The following is a 25,752-nucleotide window of genomic DNA, read 5'->3' on the forward strand; positions in this document are numbered from 1 at the left end:
TGTTTCTGGCTTAATATATGTCTATTTACTGGGGAATTGAGTTTATTCAATTCAGTTGTAAATATTATTCAAACCTTTGTATTAATTTTGTCATTTATTTTAAAATTTTTGACTTTTTCATCGATTTCATTAGATTGACTGTCCTAGTGGTGTTAATTTATTTCCTGTGACCTCTGGTATTTTATCCTTCCCTGCAAACTATAGTATTCCTATTAGGATCCTCTATAGAGCTGGCTTACTGGTTATACATAGTTTTTAATTTATTTATAATATCCCTTAATCAGCACAGTAGCTGGGCAGCTGCCTGTCCTGCATGGAATTAGGTCTACTTTCCAGACAATGACTCTGAACTCTTACTTACTATGCAGCATCTTGGCTGCTCTTTGTTCCACTTGGACAGCCCTCAGGACCAGGCTTTCCTCTGTCTTAACCCATGGCTGCTGTCCTCCTTCCTCTCTCCTCTCCATCACATCCATTCTTCCTTTCTTCTTTGGCAGCTTCTTCCTTCTTCCCCCCTCATGATCCTCTCTAGGAAAGCCCTCAAAAACTCACCTCCACCATCTGTCTGCTGTGCTTCTGTATAATCACAATTAACTGGGAGCAGGGTCACTTTTCTGGGGGTTAAACAGTCTTACATTCTACAAATTAGCATTAAAATACAAGCTGAATTTTATCAATACACCACAGGGTTTTCTTTCATTTTGTTTTGGTTTAATTTTTCTTTTAACTTTTTACTTTTTATTTTAATTTTGGCTATCTTTTATTAATTGGTTATTTTATTAATTTACATTTCAAATGTTATCCCGCTTTCCAGACTCCCCTCATCAAGCCTCATCATCATATTTCTTCTCAGCATTTTCTATATAACAGCCTTCCCCGAACTACACATATCCATTCCCACCTCACACATCTAGGATCTCCATTTGGTGGGGCCACATTCCTACCAGCGTCAAGGTGCTACCACCACATTGATACCAGATAAGTCAATCCTCTTCTACCCAGTACCTAGGACAATAGATCCATACTTGTATACACATTGCCTAGTTATTTATTCCCTAGGACCAAGGAAGATTGGTGAGAGAGGGTCTAGTTAGATATTTAAAACCAATGATTGCTGCTTTCTCTTCTTTTTTTGGTTATAGGTAAAATTGTTTGTATACTTCTCTTTTTTGTAATTATTGTGAGATGATTAATTTCTTGGATTTTCTTGGATAATATTTAGTTCATTGTCTTGGAGTTTTCTTCCTATTATCCTCTGGTGTGCTTTATAGAGAAAAATATAGTTTAAATTTGATTTTGTCATGTAATATCCTGGTTTCTCCATTTATGGCGATTGGGAATTACTCAGTGTATAGGAGCTTGGGTCTGCATTACATCAGCCCAAGATTTTCTGGCTTTTAGAGTCTCTCTTGAGAAGTCTGGTGTAATTCAAATTGGTCTGAATTAATTTGGTACTGGATATTTGTACCTTACCCCTTTTAATGTACTTTCTTGTATCTGTGCATTTAGTGTTTAATTTGTATGTGAAGGGAGGAATTTTTCTGGTATAATTAATTTGGCGTTCTGTAGGCTTGTTGTATGATTTGGCCTTTTCTTTCTTCAGCTTATGGGAGTATTCTGCAATGATTTGTTGAAGATATTTACTGAACCTATGAACTGGAACTCTTAATTCTCTTCAATATCTATTATCCTTAGGTTTGGACTTACATTGAGTCCTGAAATTCATGGATATTTTGGATTCAACAAACCGTACATGGTTATCTGAGATGGATTTTTTGTGCTTTGTGGGGTGACCTCCTTGACCTCAACTCTTCCATTTATTATCTTGTTGGATAATGAGACATGGTCAGGAATGGTGACCTCTTGCCATAAACTATATGAAAATAGTGAGGTCAATTTATGTGTGTCAAGTATCAGTAGTCTCCTGGGTGGTTTTGGATCCTGGTTGGACATATGCAACTGTTTCAAAAGCCCAGGATTGATGTTCCTTGGGATTCCCATGATGATGCAATCAGACATGACAGAAAAAACTAGAATACACATGAGAGAATGTGATTTGTATAATAGAGAGAACATTATTAATGTTCTAACTTATTAAGTTAGGATACAGAATATCTGATCACACTGTGATCTCCAAGAATGTATTATTTAACAAAAAACTATGGTTTGGTATAGCATTGCAAGGGCATTTACGCAAGATCTGTTTGTTTCCTGTAAACATGGACTTTATTACTGTATGGTTCACCTACCACACACCTTTATTGCAAAGGTAAAAAGTGCACTTAGGTCCAGAGCAGATCGAGGCACGACTTTACAGAAAATGAAGATAACTAAGGCAATGGAAAGTCTTAGAGTTGAAGGATTATTAAGAAAGTGTTCAGAGGGAACAAGAATCCCCTTCTCTGTGAGGTCAGTGAATTAGGAAGGACAGTTGGGAGCTTTACTTGACGTCAGCATCTGAGTCTGCAAACGTCATTGGTAAAATTAATGTCTGGAATTTTGTGTTGTGAATCTGCACATTGGCTCTGCAGCGTTTGGCAAGGTCCATGGACAGAGAGATCACACCAGCTGGGAACAATCTGAAAAGAAATCAGGTTTTATTCAGTTACCTGTGAAGTCCTCAAGCACAGAGGAATGGACGGGTAGCACCTGAATAGAAGGATTTAGGATCTCAATAGGGCTACTCTAGATGCCTTCAAGATAGATGCAGAAAAAAAAACTAAATAACTTCACAGGAATTAGATCAATTCTGACCATGATTATTTCACATTGGCAGTTTATACTTGATTCGTCTTTTTAAATTCAAAACAAGAGCCTAGGGTGTAAATTCGAGGTAGCATTAGAATCACAGTATATTTACACCACCTTTAAGGTGCCCAGCATCTAACACTCCGTGGCTAGAGATTCTACTTTTAACTGGATCACCAGAGAAAATCTACAATCAACCATGCTAGGGAGGCCCTGATCAGTTTGTATGCTTTGTCCATGTCCACGACAACCCACTTCAGCAGAAACACCTCCATTTTGCAGGTGAAGAAATCACAGCTCAGAGCCAATTATCATTAAATCCCTCAGTCTCACTGGCTGTCAGTTAGACACACATCCTTCTCTGTGAAGGGAATCTTTGGGCCTGATGTGGGCTGTGCAAGCTGACTCTCCTGAGATGATCAATGCTCTTCTTGAACCTGGGAGAACTGAAGACAAGATGAGCACACAGACTCCTGGGATAGATCCTGCCTCTGGGTCCTAGGGTGGGACACAGTATCCCTTGCCATGTGCCTCTCCACATCTGAGGAATCTGTTCCCATGTGTCAGCTTCTATGGCAGTGGGTCTCAACACTCCTAGTGCTGCAACTCTGTGATACACCTCTTCATGCTGTGGTGACCCCAAGTATAAAATTGTTTCATTGCTACTTCCTAATGAAGTTTGCAGTACTTATAAGTCATAATATGCAAGGTATCTGATATGCAATCTGTGTGTGAAGTTGTGCCTCACAGTCTGAGAAACATTGCTTTATATAATTTTTTTAAAAGAAAGGCCTTCATATAATGAGGACCCTGAGCAGACATAAAGGCAGAAACACTGTGAAGTAGTGACAAGTTTTAGCAGGCCCAAGGCTGCTTGCCTTAATGCCAACAGAGATTTTCTGGCTAAAGGTACAGTCTGAAATCACTGGCCCCATGACATTTCTTACCTCAATTTTCCCCCTTACAATGTCTGTCTGCTTGGACATGTCTGTCCAGGAAGCTAGTCTCTGTAGTCTCTGATAAAGACAGAATGCTAAAGGCAGGTATGGTTTCCCTCTTTTGGCCCACAGTCACTTGTATAGAAGTAAGTTCAAATCCCCTGTGGGTAAATGTGTGTCTCTCACGTAGTGTATGAGAATTGAAATATCTCTTTGAGTTGAGAAAAACCAACTCCCACTTCAGATTTAGAGCTGACCAACAATTACTTTCAGGAGAATGAAGAAGCTGGCCAGGCCTGAAGACCCAGATCCCCTTCCTGCCTGGGATAATCCCACCTACAGTAGAGTTCAGCTTCACCTAGCAGGTGTTATCAGAAAAATCTGACCTTAAGATTCTGAAATCCACAATATGCACAAACCCTAGAGTTGTTAGGTGGCTGATTTGGGGGATTTCTCCAGGTTATAATCATTCTGGCCTCTTCTCTTCCCTTGGATGCACTCTGTTCTCTCTTGTCTGTTGGTCCTAAAAGGACTTGGGTCAACTCAAGGACTTCTAGGGGAGGAGCTTTTGTTGTGGGAGTGAGCATGGATCAAGAATGTAACCCCATTCTGACTGGGCAACTAATCTCCAGAAAAATCTTCTGCAGGCAAAGAACTGGGTCCTGTGATAGACTACACTGTTTAACAGGGAGATCTGGTTGCTTTCTCCAGGAAGAAGCACTTGGGTGTTGACTCTCACTTCTCAACCTTCTGTTCTAAGTCACTTCTGAGAAGGGGCACTTTTGTCTAACTCCTCAATGGGACCTACCCTTCAGTGTGGCTGGAGGATCCTATGGTGTTGCAGCTCTGAGTTGGGAGTGGGAGCACTCAGACTGACTTGGAGAAGCCTCTTTTCACAGCTGATCTAGGTGTGAGGAACAGGTGCTTTTAAAGAAGCATGTGAAAGTATTTCCTGCAGGAGAGACCTCTGCAGGCAAAGACACACAGGACAGGGAAAAGCGAGTTTATGTACTGCCATCACATCCTACCAGTCTCTATATGGGGCAAGGCTTTGCCTCACCTTAGTAACAACAGCATGTAATAAATGAACCTTTTGCTGATTTCTGTCGTGGTTCCGATGTCAAAATGTCAATGAGCACCATGCAGAGCCCGTACTTAGGCTGTTTTAAAGTAGGCCACAGTATCAGTGTTATCTGAAAGGTACCATGGGACAGTAGTAACGCACGTTTACATGAACCTGGACAGTTTTCACTACAGACTTCTAAGTCATTTTATAAAATTTTATAGTGAGTTCATGGAAGAACAGGCTCAAACATAGACAGGAACATACACACAAACACACACACAGACACACACACACACACACATACATACATATACTTTACTGACATGGTGCATATTCTTTGTACACCAAAAATAAGGTGAGCATTAATTAAAATATACTAATAATTGAATAAATGGAGGAAGCTGTGTAGAGACTGTGGCTTATAGTTACTTAAAAGGTCCTTTGCAGGCTCGCCTTTTGTTGGTTGGTAAACTTCAAGTGCAACTGGAGTTCGTTATTTTCTTTCTCCATAGCACGCAGGACTAGGGTGGAAGCTAGGGTTTTCAGAATATTTGGTAAGTACTGTAACATTGAATGAAATCCTAAGGCTGGAACACTATTAATGTTCTACAAAATTACAGGGCAATCTAAAGTCAGATATCTACTGTATTTAAGAAGCAATGAGAGTGGGGTAGATTGATGCCCTGTCTAAATTCAGAAATGTTGGAGCCTAAATGTCTCCTGATGGTGTTATTATATCAATGTAACATAACATATGTAACATATACTCTTTAAAATAAAGGCCAGAAGTTCACAGAATAATAGCATTAGCCTTACCATATCCTCCCTTTGGGGATGGGTAAACTAATGTTCTGAAATCTTTGACTCTCAGGAATTGTGATCTTCATGGAAATTCAATTCCGTTGCAGATGCTCCAGTTGTTGTGGCCCATTGTTAGAAATATCAGCTTAACCTATACTCCCACTGACAGAAAGCTCAGAATACAGTTCACAGAACTTACTCCACATTCCCCAGACTTGTTTCTTTTGTCCACCTTTTTCTTTCTTTCTTTTTTTTTTTAATGAAAGGCCAGATTGCCTCACACTAGTCTGTCCAAAATCGCCATTCACTCTCCCAAAATTCTTGTGAAGATGGGAAAACATGTCTTCCTATGTATTTGCCAGGCAGGGACTGAGAAAAAGTAGGGCATTGGTTGTTACTACAACCCTGGTGACATCACAGACGATGCCAAGAACTCTCTAGGAAACCATAGAATTTCCAAGAAGGGACATCTGATATCATGGTGAACAGACTTTGCCTCCCTGCTAATAACCTCCCTGTATAGTGCATAAGCTGAGGTGCCCTTTCCAGGAGACTTTCCTAGGGCATAGACATTGAGCAACTCCTGATTCCAAGGCCAAGTATTCCTCAAGGCTTGATTATGAAAACCTTAGTAATTCCTATGCATTTTAATGAATATTTCCCTGCTATTCCTGCCCAAAAATGTCTCATCTTAACTCAAATTATCCTCATTCAGCAATATTAGCCATTAAAAATTCCTGAAAAATAACACCAGTTTGAATATGCAGTCAAAAGATTCTCTTGCCTCGTTATGTACATGTGCTTGAGATCACATCAAGAAATAGCCTGCAGGGTAGGTTGCGACATGGGTGTGTGTTATGGGAACTCTCATGAAGCCTTGTACTTAGCATTCCACAGTTGCCACAAAATCCCTTAGGAGAAAGAGTTGAAATCATTATTGTGCTAGGAACAGTTTGGATTCCAATTGACAGAGGAAAAGTAAAATGTTGGAGCCACCAATGAAGGCACCCTCATGCTACTTGTGGGGTTCTCCTCCTTGCACCAATTTCACCAAAGGACCATTGTCACAGGCCTCTGTAAGCTATACCATGAGATCCTATCTGACAGTTTTTACCTTTCACTTGGCATGCCCTCACCTTCTGTAAATTTAACCCTATTCTTCTAGTTTTAAGACCAAACTGGTGATTATCTCTTTTTACAAGTACGTACTGTTTTGCTCCATATCGCTTCCCTACCATGTCTATTCTGAATCTCCAGCTTCAGCTTGCCTCACCCTATGTTCCTCTGTATGCCTGGAGTTCTGCCCACATACATTCTGAGGTAGCTCTTGGCCATAAGATCTTCATTACGTACAATCAGCAGTGAGACAAGACCTGATAGATCTCTCAGCTTGTGTTGAGCTGATGAGAAGGACAAACATCTACAAAGTAGCAAACCTGATGATGGATCATAAAATGATTAGAAAGAAATCATGCTATCACTTAGCTCTCTGCCAGTAAAGAACTAACAATTGAAGTTAACACACCAAAGTACAAAGAGACGTCACCTCAGCATTTCCTCTTTTACAACAAGAAATACCTTTATCTTTACATTGATAAGCTAGATAAAGTAAGATAAATTTTGAGATGCATCACATAAGAATGACAGTCCCAATATTCAGTCCATTTCTATTTGGCAAAATTGGAGAAGGTACTTCATTAACTAAATTATATTAGTGTAAAATTTTGTACCTGAATCACTTTCTCTCAGTTCTTAATCTTTTTTATCCTCTGTCTATCATAACTTTCATTTATTAACCATAAAAACTGCCCTGAATCGAAAAGAACTATTTTTCATTGTAAACAATTTAACGGTCTATGTCCTTCTTCTTTTTAATTTTACACCTCTTTTGTGGACATATTGCCATTTTTTAATCTTTTTCTTTTTTTATCTTCCACAAGTAGATTATTTTTTCTCTGATATGGAGAAGGATGCAAGGGTGGACTTCAGATATGAGGGGGTGGTGGATATCAATGGAGTTGAGCTGGATGATGCGAAATTCACAGAGAACAAATGAGAAGTTTAAAAAATTAAAATGTGCACATTGGGGATAAAGAAGTGAATGCTTAGCGTGCAGAGGTTTGGCAGTGGACTGGGTATTTGTGGGGGTGGGGTGTATTTGGGTGGGGTTCTGGCATGGTAAGAACAGTGTCTGTTCTGGTCCTTCCAGGGAAACTCCTCCCATCCCACCTCTGCCTCTATCTCCACCTCCAATAGCTGAAACTGCCTCCTACTACAGCAGCAGCATCTGGGCATCTCCCTCTCTGCTCAAGCTCTTCTAAGTGCTCGGGGGTGATACAAGCTTTGAAAAGCCCAGGGCAGCAGTCAGGCCATGCACACTCTGTTGTCATCCCCATTGGGGCTCAGGATTTATGGTGCCAGAGCGGTTGTGGTGGGCATTTTGATGCTGCAGTGGGTTGTCTGTCGAGCCCCTCATTCTGGACCTCCCATGTCCCCCCTGGTCCTGTCAGGTTCCTAGTTGTCACATTCCTGTGTGATGGTGACCTCGTTTTCTTTTCTGAGTCTCATGACAAGAAAATTTAACAGTAAACTATCTAGTCTTCAACTCCATTTGAGACCTGAGAAGGAGAAATGTTGCCTGAAGAAACAGGAAATTCAGAGCTAATAGCTTCCAATTCTAAAGAAATGACAGAAATTGTTGGCTACCGTGACAGACAGTCAGCAAATATTCTTGTGTCATTGTGGCATCCAGTGTCAATTGAATGGGTCAGGGGCTCTGACAACAATCCTTTGAAGTAGGTCATTTGAAGGACTATCCTCACTTTCTCTCCAAAGCCTGGGACAATAGACTTCCCCATGATCCCCTTCTCCACAGTCTGGACAGCTTTCTGGCAGCAGTGGAGGTAAGTGGTTCGTATTTCACCCCATGGCCACTTTGCCACATTTGAAGGACACTCCAGTTAGGGTTCTTTAGTGCCCATCATTTTCTTCAGAATAGCATGAGGACACTGCCCGGACTTACGGTCTCTCCCACTGTGAAAAGCCTTTGACTACTAGGACATGTGAAATGGCAGATTCTTCAGATCTCTAAAGAATTAGAGAACCATCTTTTTATGTAAAGTCTATCTCAGTGCACAAATGTGGAATTTTTTCAAAGGATTTACTGTTTAATTTGAATACAAATACAAGAAGCTAAATAAAGCTTATTTCTGTACCTAACTAAACAAGTACCTAACATCACTAGAACACTGAGTATTTATAGTTGGATAGTACTATTTGCATTCCTTAATTATCCATGGCAGTGTACAGTAGTAATTTTATACAATTAGAATTTTACACCGAATTGTGAATAAGATGCATATACTTATATCTTAAACAAGAGTTTAATCATTTATTCAAGTATAATATGAAATTCTATCATCATTCAAATTCCATGTCATCCTAAAATATTTGACACTTGGTGTTGCTTCTTAGTATAAAAAAAGATTGAATAATCTATGCTTTTTGTCATGTTAGCCCCTTTCTCCTGCTTCCCAAAACCCTAGATAGGAGAGATAAATGGTTGAGGAGAGAAAGAGAAAGTAAGTAAGATGTCCCTGATTCTATCCACCTTTACTGTTTCCTCACATTCCATGACCAGTAAAAACTTGCATCCAACCCACTAAATGAAAATAAACATCTCTAACCCACTGCAGACAAATAAGCAGCCACCCATCCTTCTTTTGAGAATGAGGGTGTCATGTTCTCTAAACTTGTATCCTTATGAGTGTGGGGTGACAACAAGTTTTGTGGACCTTGCAATAATTGGGATATTTTCCAAATCCTGTGATTTCTTACAGTTTCCTATGCTTTCAGGCCCTGAATGTGGAGGGAACAACTGAAGTCTTTGCTACATTAACAATTGAAAATACAAACACACATTCATACAATTTGAGGAAGGTCACTCACTATCTACCTCTTGATGTTTGCTCAAAATAAGTGGTCAATTACTATTTTATATACCTTCATTTATCTTCTTAGTATACAGGCAGAAAAGAGAGAGATTGTTTGCCAAAATAATGTTAATTACTTCTATGCCAGCCACCAATAGAATTCCTGCAATCCTTTGAAGTCTTTTCAGAGAAGCTCTATTTTGCACAATACTCACAATACTTATGTCTCCCATGTGGCAAACTAAAATGGACTGTTATGATCTGCTTATATATTTCAAAAGTTTTCCCACTCTAAAGTCTTACACCCTCCTCCCAAAAACAAGAGATTCCCCGCAAAAAAAAAAAAAAGTCCACTAGTGCTGGTTCCAGTTTATATATCCGTCACATATCTATTACTGCAAAAAACTACCATGACCAAAAACATCTCAAGGAATCCAGTTTTTCACATTGTGGTAACCAACCCCCAATTACAAAATCATGTCATTGCTAAGTCATAAATGTAAGATTACTACTCTTTGGAATTGTAATGTAATTATCCTGTATAAAGTATGTCTCATGAGTGATTGCCCTGAGAAGGGGTTGCACGAAACAGATTGAAAACTGCATCTTGTGTGTGGAGGTGGTGGTGGTGGTGGGTTTTTTGTTTTCTCTTGTTTGTTAGTTTGGCCTCTTTTTCAAAAACCAGAGGCTGATGAGAACATACACCAATAACTGGGTCTTTTATATAATTCCTATAGACTTTGTGTCTGTTCTCATGACATCAACAGGCTGGGTTTCTTTTTTACTATTCCCCAAAATGAACTTGAAATTATTAAAGGTGATGAATCCTGCAGTGATGTACTGTCTTACTATTTAGCAGTGTCTGACTGCCCTGCTCATTTGTGCTTTCATGGATTTTGAGATCTTTTTTTCATTCCCATAAAGCCCTGCATCCTAATTAGGACAGGATGGATGTTAACTAGTAAATGATTCTGGTAGTATTTGATATAACAATAATAATCATAGTAATGCATGAAAATGAAAGGTCTTTTCATTTTCTGGTTTGTTCAATTTTTTTCTTAATTTTTGTAATGTTTTCATTGTAACAAGTCTTCACTTTCTTAGGTTTATTACAAGATTTTTAAAGCTATTCTGAATGTTTTTGTTTTTTGGTATGTTTGTTGATATTTATTGTTTCTAATAAGGAATTTTATTGATTTTAATGTGATTTTAGTTAGTGGGTCCATGAGCTGTAGGAGTTTTCTAGTGGAACCGTAGTGTTCTTTACATATAGATCATATCACCTGCAAATGAGAATACTCTGACTGCTTTCCTTCATATGGACATGCCTTTCCATCTTTCTATTTTCTGTTTTGGATAAGACTTCACATACTACTTGGATTAGATGAAAAGATTGAACATCTGTGACTTATTACTTATTTTAGTGAAATGCATTAAGATATTCTCCACTTAGGATGCTGTTGGCCTTGTATATTGCCTTTATATTGTTAAGGTATATCTTCTCCATATCCCAGATTCTCCACGACTATTTTGTGTATCACTGTGAGACTTTGCCAAATAAATTGTCTGCCTCTAGTGCAATGATCATGTGTTTCCTGTTCTTGGTTTCATGTGGTGTATTGTTTATTCATTTGTATTTGTTGAAACATTCTCGCTCTCTGGAGTCAAGCCAGCTTGATCATGGTACCTGATATGTTTGGTATATGTCTGAATTTTATTTGCCAGGATTTTATTGAGAAATTTTTCACTTATGTGTTCCTTCCCATCATTGTTTGTTTTATAGGCTGCGAAGAGATACCATGAGCAAGGGAACTTTTCGAAGAAAGAGTTTATTGGGGCTTACAGTTTCAAGGATCATGAGTCTGTGATCAGTATGCAGGGGTACATGGGAGCAGGTAGGTCACCGTGTTTCTAGAGAGCTAGCTGAGATCTTACATCTTATCTGCAAGTTGGACACTGAGAAAATGAGACTTAAGTGCAAATGGTATTGAATTTGGAAACCTCAAAGGCCAATCCCAGAACAATCCTACAAAAAACAAAACAAAACCAAACCAAACCAAACCAAACAAAACAAAACAAAACAAAACAAAACTATATCTTCTACTGCTTCCCGAACATTTCCTCTAACCAGCAACAAACATTCATACATGTGAGTTTATGGAGACCATTATCATTCAAAAGACCACATTCTACTCCCAATTGTCCATAGGATCTTAAACATATCATAATGAAAAATGCTCTTAGCTTGCTTTGCAAAAGCCCTATAGTCTTTCACCGTCTACACGGTTTATCCAAAGAGCTTCATAAAACTGCAGGCAGTCCCTTAATTATTCCCCCTATGAAATCAAATGGCCAATTACACACATCCAATGTGTAATGCCAAATCACATATGTTATCATTGCAAAGTGAAGTTGGGAAGGATGGCGAGCCAATTCAAGGCATAATCGCAATAGCCCACACTCCACATTCTCTCCTTCTGACAGAAGAGAAAGAGATTAGATGGGTTCACTCCTCTGCCTTTGCTGATTGAAACATAATTCATAAACATTTGTTGTATCATATAGATCTGTGGGTGGTGGTTGTGTTTTCAATATCACTCATTTCTAGGAATTTTTCATTTTTCCTTATTTATTTCTCCCCTTACCCTTTCAGTAGTATATTGTTTATGTTACTTACTTTCCATGAGTGTCTGTATTTTCTGTACTTTTAATTGTGTGATACCAGTTTGATTCCTTTGGGCTCAGATAGAACGCACGACATTATTTCAACGCTCTTATATTTTCTGAGGCTTGTTTTTTTCGTACTCTCTGGTCAATTTTGGAGAAATGTCCACAGGCTGATAGAAAATATATGTATAGTACACTGTAGTTTGTTAGCTCCATTTGCCTGATGATGTCACTTAATTCTGGTCCTCCTGTTTTGTTTATTTGCATATGATCTGTTAAGTGGTCAAAATGGAGAAGTAAAACAAATCAAGACTACTATTATAACTAATCTGTAGTTTCATATCTATTTGATAACATATTTTTAAATTTGGAATGCCTGTGTTAATATGTATATATTTAGAATTGTAGTAGGTTTTAGTATTTGCAAAGTATGAAGTGAATTTCCTTACATCTCTGGACAGGATGAGTTTGAAATCTATTCTGTCAGCTAGATAGAGAAACTGCATAGGATTGCTATAGGGACATGTTTCTTAGTTCTGTTTCCCTAGTATACCCTCTATATCTCTCATGATGGTAATCCTGATTCATGCTAAATATATAATTGTTTACTAGGGAATTGAGTTTAGTGACATGAAAATATTATTTAAACCTCTGTGTTAACTGTTGTCATTTGGTTAATTTATGAGATTTTTGTAGGCTACTTTTGATTGACTGTCCTAGTGGTGTAAATTTATTTCCTGTGTCCTCTGGTATTTTATCCTTCCCTGCAAATAAAGTATTCCTATTAGGATCCTCTGTAGAGCTGGCTTACTGGTTATACATAGTTTTTAAATTATTTATAATATCCCTTAATCAGCACAGTAGCTGGGCAGCTGCCTGTCCTGCATGGAAATAGGTCTCATTTCCAAACAATGATTCTGAACTCTTACTTACTATGCAGCATCTTGGCTGCTCTTTCTTCCACCTGGACAGCCCTCAGGATCAGGCTTTCCTCTGCCTTAAACCATGGCTGCTGTCCTGCTTCCTCCTTCCTCACCATCACATCCATTAGTCCTTTCTTCTTTGGCAGCTACTTCTTCCTTCTTCCCTCCTAGTGATCCTCTCTAGCAAAGCCCTCAAAAACTCACCTCCACCATCTCTCTGCTGTGCTTCTTTATAATCACAATTAACTGGGAGCAGAATCACTTTTTTGGGGGGTTTAACCAGTCTTACATTCTACCAATCAGCATTAAAATACAAGCAGAATTAGGTCAGTCCCCTACAGGGTTTTCTATTCTTTTATTTTTTATTTTTTGGTTGGTTTAATTTTTCCTTTACCTTTTTACTTTTTATTTGATCTTTGGCTATCTCTTATTAATTGTTTATTTTATTTATTTACATTTCCAATATTGTTCCTCTTTCTAAAATCCCCTAATGAAGCCTATCATCACATTTCTGCTCAACTTTCCCTATATAACAGTGCTCCCCAACTCACACATATCCATTCCCACCTCACACCTCTAGGATCTCCATTTGGTGGGGCAACAGGTCTGCCAGAGTCAAGGTCCTACAACCACATTGATACAAAATAAATCAATCCTCTTATACACAGTACCTAGGAACATAGACCCATACTTGTATACACGTTGGCTTGCAGTTAGATCCCTAGGAGCTGGGGAATTGGTCACAGAGGGTCTGGTTAGATATTAAAGACCAATGATTGCTGCTTTCTCTTCTTTTTCTGGTTATAGAGGAAATTATGTTTGTGTCCTTTCTTTCTTGAAATTTTTGTGAGATGATTAATTTCTTGGCTTTTCTTGGGTAAAATTTAATTCATTGTCTTGGATTTTACCTCCTATCATCCTCTTTTGTGCTTTCTTAGAGAAAAATATTGTTTAAATTTGATTTTGTCATGTAATATCTTGGTTTCTCCATTTATGGTGATTGGGAATTACACAGTGTATAGGAGCTTGTGTCTGCATTACATCTGCCTAAGATTTTCTGGCTATTAGAGTCTCTGTTGAGAAATGTGGTGTAATTCAAATAGGTCTGAATTCATTTGGTACTGGATATTTATACCTTACCCCTTTTTAATGTTCTTTCTTGGATCTGTGCATTTAATATTTTAATTTTTATGTGAAGGAAGGAATTTTTCTCCTACAATTAATTTGATGTTTTGTAGGCTTGTTGGTTTTTTTTCTGTTTTTCTTTTTCTTTTTCTTTTTTTTTTTTTTGGCCTTTTCAATTCTCTCTATATCTGTTATCCTTAGGTTTAGACTTAAGTTGTGTCCTGAAATTCATGGATATTTGGATTCAATATATTGTAAATGTTTATCTGAGATGGATTTTTTGTGCTTTCTTGGGTGACCTCCTTGACCCCAACTCTTCAATTTATTATCCTGTTGGACAATAAGACATGGTCAGGAATGGTGACCTCTTGCCATAAAGTATAGTAAATAGGGAGGTGAACTTGTGTGTCAAGTATCAGTAGTCTCCTGGATGGGTTTCTTTCCTGGTTGGCCAAATACAACAGTTTCTAAAGCCCAGGATTCATGTTCCCTGGGATTCCTACGATGATGCAATCAGACATGATAGAGAAAGACCAGAATACACATGAGGGAACTTGATTTATATAATAGAGAGAACATTTGTAAGTTAGGTTACAAAATATCTGATCAGACTGTGATCTCAAAGAATGTATTATTTAATGAAAAACTATTTTGTGTTATAGCATTGCCAGGGCACAGACATTTATACAAGAGCCATTTGCTTGCTGTAACATGGACTTGATTACTGTATGGCTCACCTACCACACACCTTTATTGCAAAGGTAAAAAGTGCACTTAGGTCCAGAGCAGATCAAGGCAGGACTTGAAAGCAAATGAAGATAACTAAGGCAATGGAAAGTCTTTGATTTGAAGGATATTTAAGAAAGTGTTCAGAGGGACCAAGAATGCCCTTCGTCTGGGAGGTCAGTGAATTAGGAAGGACAGTTGGGAGCTTTACATGACGTCAGCATCTGAGTCCAGGAACTTCATTGGTAAAATTAATGTCTGGATTTTGTGTTGTAAAACAACACATTGGCTCTGCAGCTTCTTGCAAGGTCCATGGACAGAGAGATCACACCAGCTGGGAACAATCTGACAAGAAATCAGGTTTCCTTTAGTCACCTGAGAGGTCCTCAAGGAGAGAGGAATGGATGGGTAGCACTTTAATAGAAGGCTTTAGGATCTCATTTAGTGCTACTCTAGATGCCTTCAATATAGATGCAGAAAAAGAAAAACTAAATGACTTCACAGGAATTATCTCAATTCTGATCATGACTATTTCACATTGGCATTTTATACGTGATTCGTCTTTTTAAATTCAAAACAAGAGCCTATGGTTTAAATTCGTGTAGCATTATAGTCACAGTACGTTTACACCACCTGTAAGGTGCCCGGCATCTAACCCCACGTGGCTGGAGATTCTACTTTAAAATGCATCACCAGAGAAAATTTCCAATTAACCATGCCAGGGAGGCCCTGATCAGTGTGTATGCTCTGTCCATCTCCACAATAACCCTATTCAGCAGAAACACCTCCTTTTTACAGGTGAAGAAATCATAGTTCAGAGCAAATGATCATCAGATCCCTCAGTCTCACTGGCTGTCACTTACACCCACATCCTTCTCTGTGAAGGGAAGCATTGGGCCTGATGTGGGCTGTGCAAGCTGACTCTCCTGAGATGATCAATGCTCTTCTTGAACCTGGGAGAACTGAAGACAAGATGAGCACACAGACTCCTGGGATAGATTGTGCCTCTGGGTGCTAGGGTGGGACACAGTATCCCTTGCCATGTGCCTCTCCTCATCTGAGGAGTCTGTTCCCATGTGTCAGCTTCTATGGCAGTGGGTCTCAACACTCTTAGTGCTGCAACTCTGTAATACAGCTCTTCATGCTGTGGTGACCCAAACCATAAAATTGTTTCATTGCTACTTCATAAGAAATATTGCTGTTCTTATAAGTCATAATATGCAAGGTATCTGTTATCAAGGTATCTGATATGCAATCTGTGTGAGAGGTTGTGCCTCACAGGTTGATAAACATTGCTTTATACAATTTATTTTTAAAAGAAAGGCCTTCATATAAGGAGGACTTGAGGCAGTCCTAAGTGCAGAGACACCGTGAAGTAGTGACAAGTTTTAGCAGGCTCAAGGCTGCTTGCATTATCGACATCAGAGATTTCTGGCTAAAGGCACAATGTGAAATCACGGTCCCCATTACTTTTCTTACCTCAATTTTCCCCCTTACAATGTCTGTCTGCTTGGACATGTTTGTCCTGGAATCTAGTCTCTGTAGTCTCTGATAAAGACAGAATGCTAAAGGCAGGAATGGTTTCCCTCTTTCGGCCCACAGTCACTTTTATAGAAGTAAGTTCAAATCCCCCGTGGGTAACTGTGTGTCTCTCACATAGTGGATGAGAATTGAAATATCACCTGTTTGAGTTGACAAAAACCAACTCCCACTTCAGATTTAGAGCTGACCAACAATTACTTCCAGGAGAATGAAGAAGCTGGCCAGGCCTGGATACTCAGATCCCCTCCCTGCTGGGATAATCCCACCTAAAGTAGATTTCAGCTTCACCTAGCAGGTGTTATCAGAAAAATCTGACCTTAAGATTCTGAAATCCACAATATGCACAAACCTTAGAGTTGTTAGGTGGCCGATTTGGGGGATTTATCCAGGTTATAATCATTCTGGCCTCTTCTCTTCCCTTGGATTCATTCTGTTCTCTCTTGCCTGTTGGTCCTAGAAGGACCTGGGTCAACTCAAGGACTTCTTGGGGAGGAGCTTTTGTTGTGGGAGTGAACATGGATCAAGAATATAACCCCATTCTGACTGGGTAACTAAGCTCCAGAAAATCTTACCCAGGCAAAAACTGGGTCATGTGGGAGCCTACACTGTTTAACAGCGAGATCTGGTTGCTTTCTCCAAGAAGAAGCACTTGGGGGTTGAGTATCACTTCTCAACCTTCTGTTTTAAGTCACTTCTCAGAAGAGACACTTTGTTCTAACTCCTCCATGGGACCTACCCTTCAGTGTGGCTGGAGGATCCTATGGTATTACAGCTCTGAGCTGGGAGTAGGAGCACTCAGACTGACTTGGAGAAGCCTATTTTCAAGTTTATCTAGATGTGAGGAACAGGTGCTTTTAAAGAAGCATGTGAAAGTTTTTCCTGCAGGAAATCCTACTCTGCTGGCAAAGTCAGGCAGGACAGGGAAAAGCGAGTTCATATGCTGCCATCACAACATACCAGACTCTCTATGGGGTGAAGTATTCCCATACCTTGGTAACAAGGGCATGTAGTAAATGAAGTTTTGTCGCTCTCTGTAGTGGAGCCGATGTCAAAATCTCACTGAGAATCATGTATAGCCTGGATTTAGGCTGTATTAATGTAGGCAACAATTTCAGTGTTATCTGCAAGGTACCATGGGAGAGTAGTAACCCAAGTCTGCATGCACCTCGAAAGTTTTCACTGTAGTCTTCTAATTCACTTTATAAAATTTTATAGTGAGTTCATGGAAGAACAGGCTCAAACATAGACATGAACAATCACAGACACCCACATGCACACACACACACACACACACACACACACACACACACACATGCCCATACTTTACTGACATAGTGCATATTTTTTGCACACCACAAATATGGTGAGCATTAATGAAAATACACTAATTATTAAATCAATGTAGTAAGCTGTGGTGAAGCTGGAGCTTAGAGTTACTTAAAAGGTCCTATGAAGGCTCTTCTTTTGCTGGAGGCTAAACTTCAAATGCAATTGGGGTTCCCTATTTTCTTTTTGCATAGCACATAGGACTAGGGTGGACACCAGGGTTTTCAGCATGTTTGGCAAGTACTGTAACATTGAATTAAATCCTTAGGCTGGAACACAATTAATGTTACACAAAATTACAGGGCAAGCTGGATGAAGACACCTAGCTGACAGTGTGGACATCTTAAGATTTGTACTGGACAGTGACAGACTTTTCTGAAGACTGGAAATGTTTACAATGTCAGAGAGAATGGAAGGCCCCTCAGACTACAATTTACTCTAAGAACAGTTTATTCAAGTAAGGGATAACTTGAACTATTGTCTCCTGTCACAGATGTCAGTAGAAATTATGCAAGGTATTGTATGCCAGTGGTAGCATTAGCAAGACAAAGCACACCTTGTCTTAAAGGCTAATAAATTAGGAATATGTATAGCAAGATGCAAGCTCGTCCAGGTCCTTTCATAGTAACTGAGAACTTCAAATACAGTGGCAATGTGAAAGTATGGTGGATATCTAGTTACCACTAGCTTCTGTTTTGATACAGACGACACTTTCTGTGGCATGGTCAGCTTATAATGAATGACTAGAGGACCTATGCTTGAGAATAAACAAACAATACATTGCTTCTCTAGATGCTGAGCTCTTAAAAGCCTTGGTGTCACAGCAACTGTTTGTGGACATTCTGGATCATTCCTTCTGAACTTTAACTTTCTGAGTAACTCAGACTCTGAGTAAGTCAGTTCAATTCCATAAATTGGAAATCAGTCACCTGGAAAAAAATACTTTTACAACAGGAACCCAGATTAGCCACGGAAAAAGGGCAGCTTGAACTGGCCCACCTAGGTTCTGGGTTTGCACAGGCTTACTATCCAAAAGAAACATGTGTTCACAGCTGTAGGTTGCATTCACTATGGTTGCTCTTGAGGTTCCTCCCTAAACTGCTTAGATTGAGATAATTTTCTTGCTATCTATCAAAAGAATTCATATGTGCAGCTGACCTACAGGAAGATAGTTCCCATTCTGTATTTTATAAAATGTGCATAGTAGATATGGTCATCATTGATACTAGGTGAAGTATCTGCTCTAATATGGAAACTAAGTGATGCTGGAGGAACATCCTGAATCCTCAATGAGCAGTGGGGCCACCTGAGCCTTGTATGGATGCCTGGTAGCCTAACACATTGAGCCTGCACAGCTCAGTAAGAATACACATTTCCTGAGATCTCTCTGTTTAATTTGAGGTACCCTGTCCACCTAAGGGAGCACATGCCCTGGAAAGACAAAAGCCACCTGCAGGATCTGTGGTGATGACTCACAGGTTAGAACCTGCAGGATCTGTGGTGATGCCTCCCAGGTTAGAACCTGCAGGATCTGTGGTGATGACTCACAGGTTAGAACCTGCAGGATCTGTGGTGATGCCTCACAGGTTAGAACCTGCAGGATCTGTTGTGATGACTCACAGGTTAGAACCTCTGCTGCTCTCTCAGAAGAAGCACATGGTTCCCAACAATCATCTACAACAGGGAATGTGATTCATTTTTTGGACTATGAGGGAAATTCACCCAGGACAGGCCACAGACATACAGTAGAGAAAAAGACCCATTGACATAAATGATCATTCTACACCTAATCCACAACAATAAAAACACAGCATATGTATGGTCTAGGACAACAGCATTTATCAAAACCTTTTTCCCAACATGACTTTGGAGGTCATTATCTGTAGGTGTATATTGACAGTGTATTGCAAGAAAGACTAAAGCATATGGTTCTCCATTAGGATTACTTCCATATACCTTTGGAAATGTCAATTTTTCTACAGCTCTACAAATATGAGTGTATATTAGTCAAAAGGTGCTATACAGGATCAATAATGAACGTGTGTTGTAGACTGTTTTATTAAGATTAGCAGAAAACATGACCGCATGGATAAAGTATGGCAGTGATCACATCATAAAATGTGCATCCAAGAAAAGAACACATTATCCACACAAAACACACTATCACTCTACGTAACCATTGGTGGCTTTGAATTTACTATTTAGCCCAGCAACTCTGGACCATGCAGAATCCATCTTTAGATGTCAGTTCTAAGAGCACAAGAGGGGACAGAACACTTGAATAAGCAAGATGGTCTCAAGAGTCAAGAGTTACAAATCAAGTTTTATTCATAAGGAATACAATTTAAAACAAAAAATGATTAAAATGAATATTAATATAAATATCTAAAAGTATTTTCAGATGTGAAAAATATTAACAAGAACATATAAGTATGAAATAACAAAATAAAACTTCATTTAAGATCATAACAAAAATATTTCTAAACAGCATATTCTTAGTGAACATTTAGAAGCACAGTTATATTGCTGTTTCTCCTCTAGCAGGCAAAATGGCAGTGCAGGCCCCAAGTGGTCTCTCAAGTGGTGTTATCCTAAACAGAAAGAGAATAAGATATCAATCAGTCAGACTGGCTTAGTGAAAGATAAATTTAGTGTTTCTTAGCAAAAAATAAATTAAACTATGAGGGAGAGTATTCATCCAAAAAATGTTGGTATTATTCAGGATGGCAGTCAGCAGGGGGATCCTGAGAAAGCAACAGATTCTTCAGGATGCTCTCTACCTGCTGTGTGTCCCATTCCAGCTCATTTGCAATTTCTGAGACAAGGGAGAGAAGGCAGTTATTCAGAAACTGATATGTTGTGGACTTGCATGCCAGCTATCAGGTTGCTGCCTTTTACCCACTCAGCTCTATTTTAGGTCACCATTGATGTATTAACTGATAACATTGCTGGTGTGTCTGTGGGCAGGGCAAAGTCTACAGCAACCTTGACAGCAATGTGGGCTGCCCATCTGGGCCTCAGACTTTAACCAGTGCAAACCAAGAACAGGGCAATGGGAAGAGACCTCATTGGGTTGCAGGATGAAAGGAGAAGTCAACCTGTCACCAAGATGAAAGCCAATGACAAAGAATAATTTGCCATTTGCACTCGGTTCTTATCCCTGAAAGGTGCTTCCCAACTTGGAGGACACATGACCACAGAATATCATTTATCACAGGAACAAAACTTGTTCAAACTGCTACATAGCATCCATTCTATCACAGGGACATGCAGTAATATGATAGGTTATTCATCTGTCACCATTTCCAGACTGCAGCTTCAAAAAGAGCACCAAAGCATAGTTGTTAATAAGTCAGTTCCTGAAAAGTGGTTGTCTTCCCAGAATACTCGTGCACAGACAGAGGAATGAACATTCCATTGCATGAGGTGGTTGTATTGTTGGAGTGTACATTATTAAGGTGGTAGGGAAAGCAAACATGTATCAAATTGGCAAATGGAATCAGGTATTTTTAGGCTGACACAGCTGCTTGTCCCTACCAGATGTTGCTTGGTCTGGTTTTCTCCTGTTCGTCTTTAACTTTCTTGTTCAAATCAAACAAAAATTTCTGTAGCAGCGGTGCAGAATCACGCTGTTCTGCTTTCTTCTCCTTTCTGAATGGGAACAACTTCTTCTGCATACATATCTTGTCCATATGGATCCGGCTGGGCAGGTTGCTGGAAACACACACTGCATAGTTAGATCCTGCACCCTCTTCCTCCCATTCCTACTCCCAAGTCTCACAAACTCGCTCTGGACCCAGATACCAGTGAAAACTTCATAGAATACATCTTGATACACACAAGGCTGCTGCACAAACATCAAACAGCCAATTCAGGGAAGACTAAATTGTTTCTGTGACCCAAGTACCAAAAAGCATTCATTTCTCTCCAAAACAACAGGGGATATACATCTATCCATGGAAGCAAAAGGCATGGGGGAACATTAATAAATAGTGGGCAAATACCCTCAAAGGAGGTCAGTAGAATTAAGGGAAGGTCATGTTATCCATGTGGTCCACACACTGAGTTTTGTTAAACCTGGTGTGACCGCAAAGGCCCAGTTCAGCCTATTAGCCATTTGGTGAGCTGAATAAGTACTGGTCTACCTAGAGCCTTCTGAAGATGCCTAGACACTCTGGGTATGAGTAACAGTCTCCTGTGGACCTAAAAACTGAGTCCAAAAGGCCCAGGACACAGTGATGTTTAAAGAGCACAAGACATGGAGCCAGAGCTGCTAGACCTCCAGTCAGAACAAAGGATGGCACCTGTGGGCAAAGCAGAGTTAATGGCCTCTCTGACCAGTGCTCACCGATAGAAGTTAATTTCCTTCTGGAGCTCCTGAAATTTCTCACAATGCTCGATGTTCCTCATCTCTAAGTTGTGCAGTAATGACATGACCTCCCTCTCCTTTATCTTCAATTTTTCATAAAATGGATTTGACCTGATGTAGCGGCTGGCCCTAGGAGAGTAAAACCCAATGAACATCTGCGTTTAGGAATATATGAACTCAGGCTGGGTCTTCTAGTACCCCAGCCCTGGGAGGACAATTTCTGAGTTCTACATATTGGGAGCTTCTTCAGCTTCAGAAACTTGTTATTCTGGGCCCAGGACCCCATAAGCTCGGCATCGAGATAAAGGGTTCCCAGGTTCCCTTTCTTCACTCAGAAGTGCTGGATCTGCAGTCAAGCTACTTATGCTAACAAGGGCCTAGGCCACAGCTCTCCCACATCCAAGACCTAGAAAACTGTGATTTCATTTTTCCTGTTTTGACAACAGGAATTCTACATCATGAATAATTAATATTGTAGAGACACACAATTCACACAATTATGGAGTTGAGACCATAAATCGCCACAAAATTATAATCTGCCCAAATGGCACAAATATACAGACAAATGTGACCACATTGGCAAAGTGTGCAGTTGAAAGTGGGGCTCCAAAAACAAAGCGCTCACATCATCATGAAATTGTTATACATGAATATACTCAGGAAAAAACATAGACCCCTGAGTCCAAGTGGGGGGAAATATAAACAGATAAAAATTGCGCATATGCATGTAGGTGTGTACACACAGAGACACAGAAACTGGGACACACACACAGGAAAAGAAAAGTAAACAGTAAGAATGAAAAAGGGAGCGAAATATGCAAACGGAGAACACAATCAGAATCAGAAAAAATGCATGCCACATTATTGGCTCAGAGGTAAACAAAAAAGAAGGAAAAGCCCTGTGTCTCTGGCCATCTAGTCAAACATTGAGATGAACAATTTGGGATCTGTCACCTCAGGCTACTGCAACAAGAGTCCAGCACTCAGTCACCTTCCTAGCACACACCCAAACTCTCAGCACCTAGAACCTTGCAAAGCTACCACCTGTCAAGGGCTTTCCAAATGCACACTGGGAACTCATGTTCCAGTAAATTTATCCCTGAATTCTTCACTAAGGCCACAAGTTCAGATTTTCAGCTGGAGGCAGCAGATGAGACCATTTCCCATCTCACTCCTGACCAAGGGTCAGGTTCTGAATCTCCTCTATATCAGAAATGAGGTTTAGGACGAGTATTTTGGGAGGCACAGCTTTCTAGACCCCTACAGCTTAATAGAATAAGATGTAGGTGACACTGCAGGTCCATGAGTGACACAAGACAGTTTGGAACAATGCATACCTGTTGTTCCTGTATCTCTCTGTCACGTAAGTCTGGAGATCTCTTAGCTCATTTCTCTCCTCAGTAGCTAACTGCAGCTGCATAATCAGTCTCTGCTCTTCTGTGTTCTCCGTGTTGGCGTCCTTGTTGATTACCACAGGGCCAGGGGATGATGTCAGTCTCCCATCCTCTGTAGGTAGAAGAACACAAGTGAACATTTTTGGGGAAACTGATGAGTGTGCATACACCATGGCAAGCCCCAAACAGGAGGAGAACATGTGTACAACACAGTGTCACCACAAAGAGTTTGTTGTTGCCTAAGAGACCTCCTCAGGGGATGTCAACACTCCCAGCACTCTATAGTGACCAAGAGATGTCAGATGCCGGGTGTTCCCTATGCCTGCTGACCCATGCTACATGTACCACAGAGATGGCTTCTATGGGATTGTTATCAAGTTAACAGGGTACAACTTTCATTCAGGACCCTCACCGCTGTACTTTCAGAAGTCAGATGATAAATTCAACCTCCAAAAGATTTGAGTGATTGGAGATACTCAGATGTCCTGCACTGATACTCTAGGCCACACCAATTGGAATTTAAAAGCATTGTGGGGGATCTCATGGTCAACGGACTTATCAATTCCCCTAACTGAAACACCAAATGCCACAGAAGTGCCAATTGGTTACAGGCTGAATCTTGGTCTACCTGCTACAAATAGTTTAATACTGTAAAAAAAATGTTTGTAACACACAAACTCTAATTGATAATGCTAAGGATGTCCCATCTCTGCCAATTAGAAAAAGTCAGAGGAGTTCTAAGAACATAAGGCCAGAAGCATAATTCTCTCCCTGATACTAAAGACAGAGATCTACTTTACTTAAAGAAGCAATGAGAGTGAAGTAGATTGATACCCTGTCTAAATTCAGTAAAGTTGGACACTCAGTGTCTCCTGATGGTGTTATTATATCAATGTAACTTATCATATGCACGTTAAAAGTGAAGGCCAGAAGTTCACAGAATAATAGCATTGGCCTTACCATATCCTCCCTTTGGGGATGGGCAAACTAATGTTCTGAAATCCTTGACGTTTAGGAATTGTGATCTTCATGGAAATTCAATTCCTTTGCAGATACTCCAGTTGTTCTGGCCTATTGCTAGACAGGTCAGCATAAGCCTATTCTCCCTCTGACAGAAAGCTCAGCATACAATTCACAGAACTTACTCAGCATTCCCCAGGCCAGCTTTCGTTGTCCACCATTTATTTTTGATGAAAGGCGAGATTCCCTCACTCCAGTCTGTCCAAAATCCGCGTTCACTCTCCCAAAATTCTTGCGAAGCCGGGAAAACATGTCTTCCTGTGAATCTGCCAGGCAGGGACTGAGAAAAAGTAGGACACTGGTGGTTACTACAACACTGATGACATCACAGAGGATGCCAAGAACTCTCTAGGACACAATAGAATGTCCAAGAAGGGACCGCTGATGTCATGGTGAACAGACTTTGCCTCCCTGCTAATAATCTCCCTGTACAGTGCATAAGCTGAGGTGCCCTTTCCTGGAGACCTTCCCAGGGCATAGCCACTGAGCAACTCCTGCTTGCAAGACCAAATTTTCGTCAAGGCTTGATTATAAAAACCTGAGTAATTCCTATGCATTTTAATGAATTTTTCCCTCTAAATCCTGCTCAAAAATATCTCATTAAGTCAAATTATCCTTACTCATCAATATCAGCCATTAAAAATTCCTGAGAAAGAATACCAGTTTGAATAAGCAGTCAGAAGGTTCTCCTGTCTCCTTATGTACACGTGCTTGAAATCACATCAAGAAATAGCCTGTAGGTTAGGTTGCGACATGGGTGTGTGTTATGGGAACACTCATGAAGCCTTGTCCTTAGCTTAGCATTCGACAGTTGCCACAAAATCCCTTAGGAGATAGAGTTGAAATCATTATGTTGTTTGGAACAGTGTGGAGTCCAAGTGCCAAAGGAAAGTGAAATGTAGGAGCCAGCAATGGAGGCACCCTCATGCTGCTTGGGGGTTCTCCTCTTTTTACTAATGTCACCAAAGGAGCATTGCTCACAGGCCTCTGTAAGCTCTACCATGAGATTCTGACTGACAGTTTGTGTCTTAGGCCTTTCACAGGGCATGCACTATCTTCTCTAAATTTAACCCCATTCTTCTAGTTTTGAGACCCAACTGGTGATTATCTCTTAACCCCTATGCCCTGTTTTGGTCCATATCACTCCCCTACCATGTCTATTCTGAAGCTCCAGC

At 40.0% G+C, this 25,752-nt stretch overlaps 1 protein-coding gene across 1 annotated transcript in view; it reads right to left on the reverse strand.

Annotated features, from left to right (window-relative positions):
* LOC134480021 (disks large homolog 5-like) overlaps positions 1-24,901 on the reverse strand; it is a 61,088-nt gene extending 36,187 nt beyond the window's left edge. The window contains 1 exon segment of the mRNA NM_001430116.1: positions 24,703-24,901. Within this exon segment, the coding sequence (NP_001417045.1) occupies positions 24,703-24,829 (127 nt within the window). The 5' untranslated portion in view covers positions 24,830-24,901.
* Between the last annotated feature and the right edge of the window lie 851 nt (positions 24,902-25,752).

This window comes from Rattus norvegicus, chromosome 8, assembly GCF_021556685.1.
Source record: "Rattus norvegicus strain SHRSP/BbbUtx chromosome 8, alternate assembly SHRSP_T2T, whole genome shotgun sequence".
Classification (NCBI taxonomy): domain Eukaryota; kingdom Metazoa; phylum Chordata; class Mammalia; order Rodentia; family Muridae; genus Rattus; species Rattus norvegicus.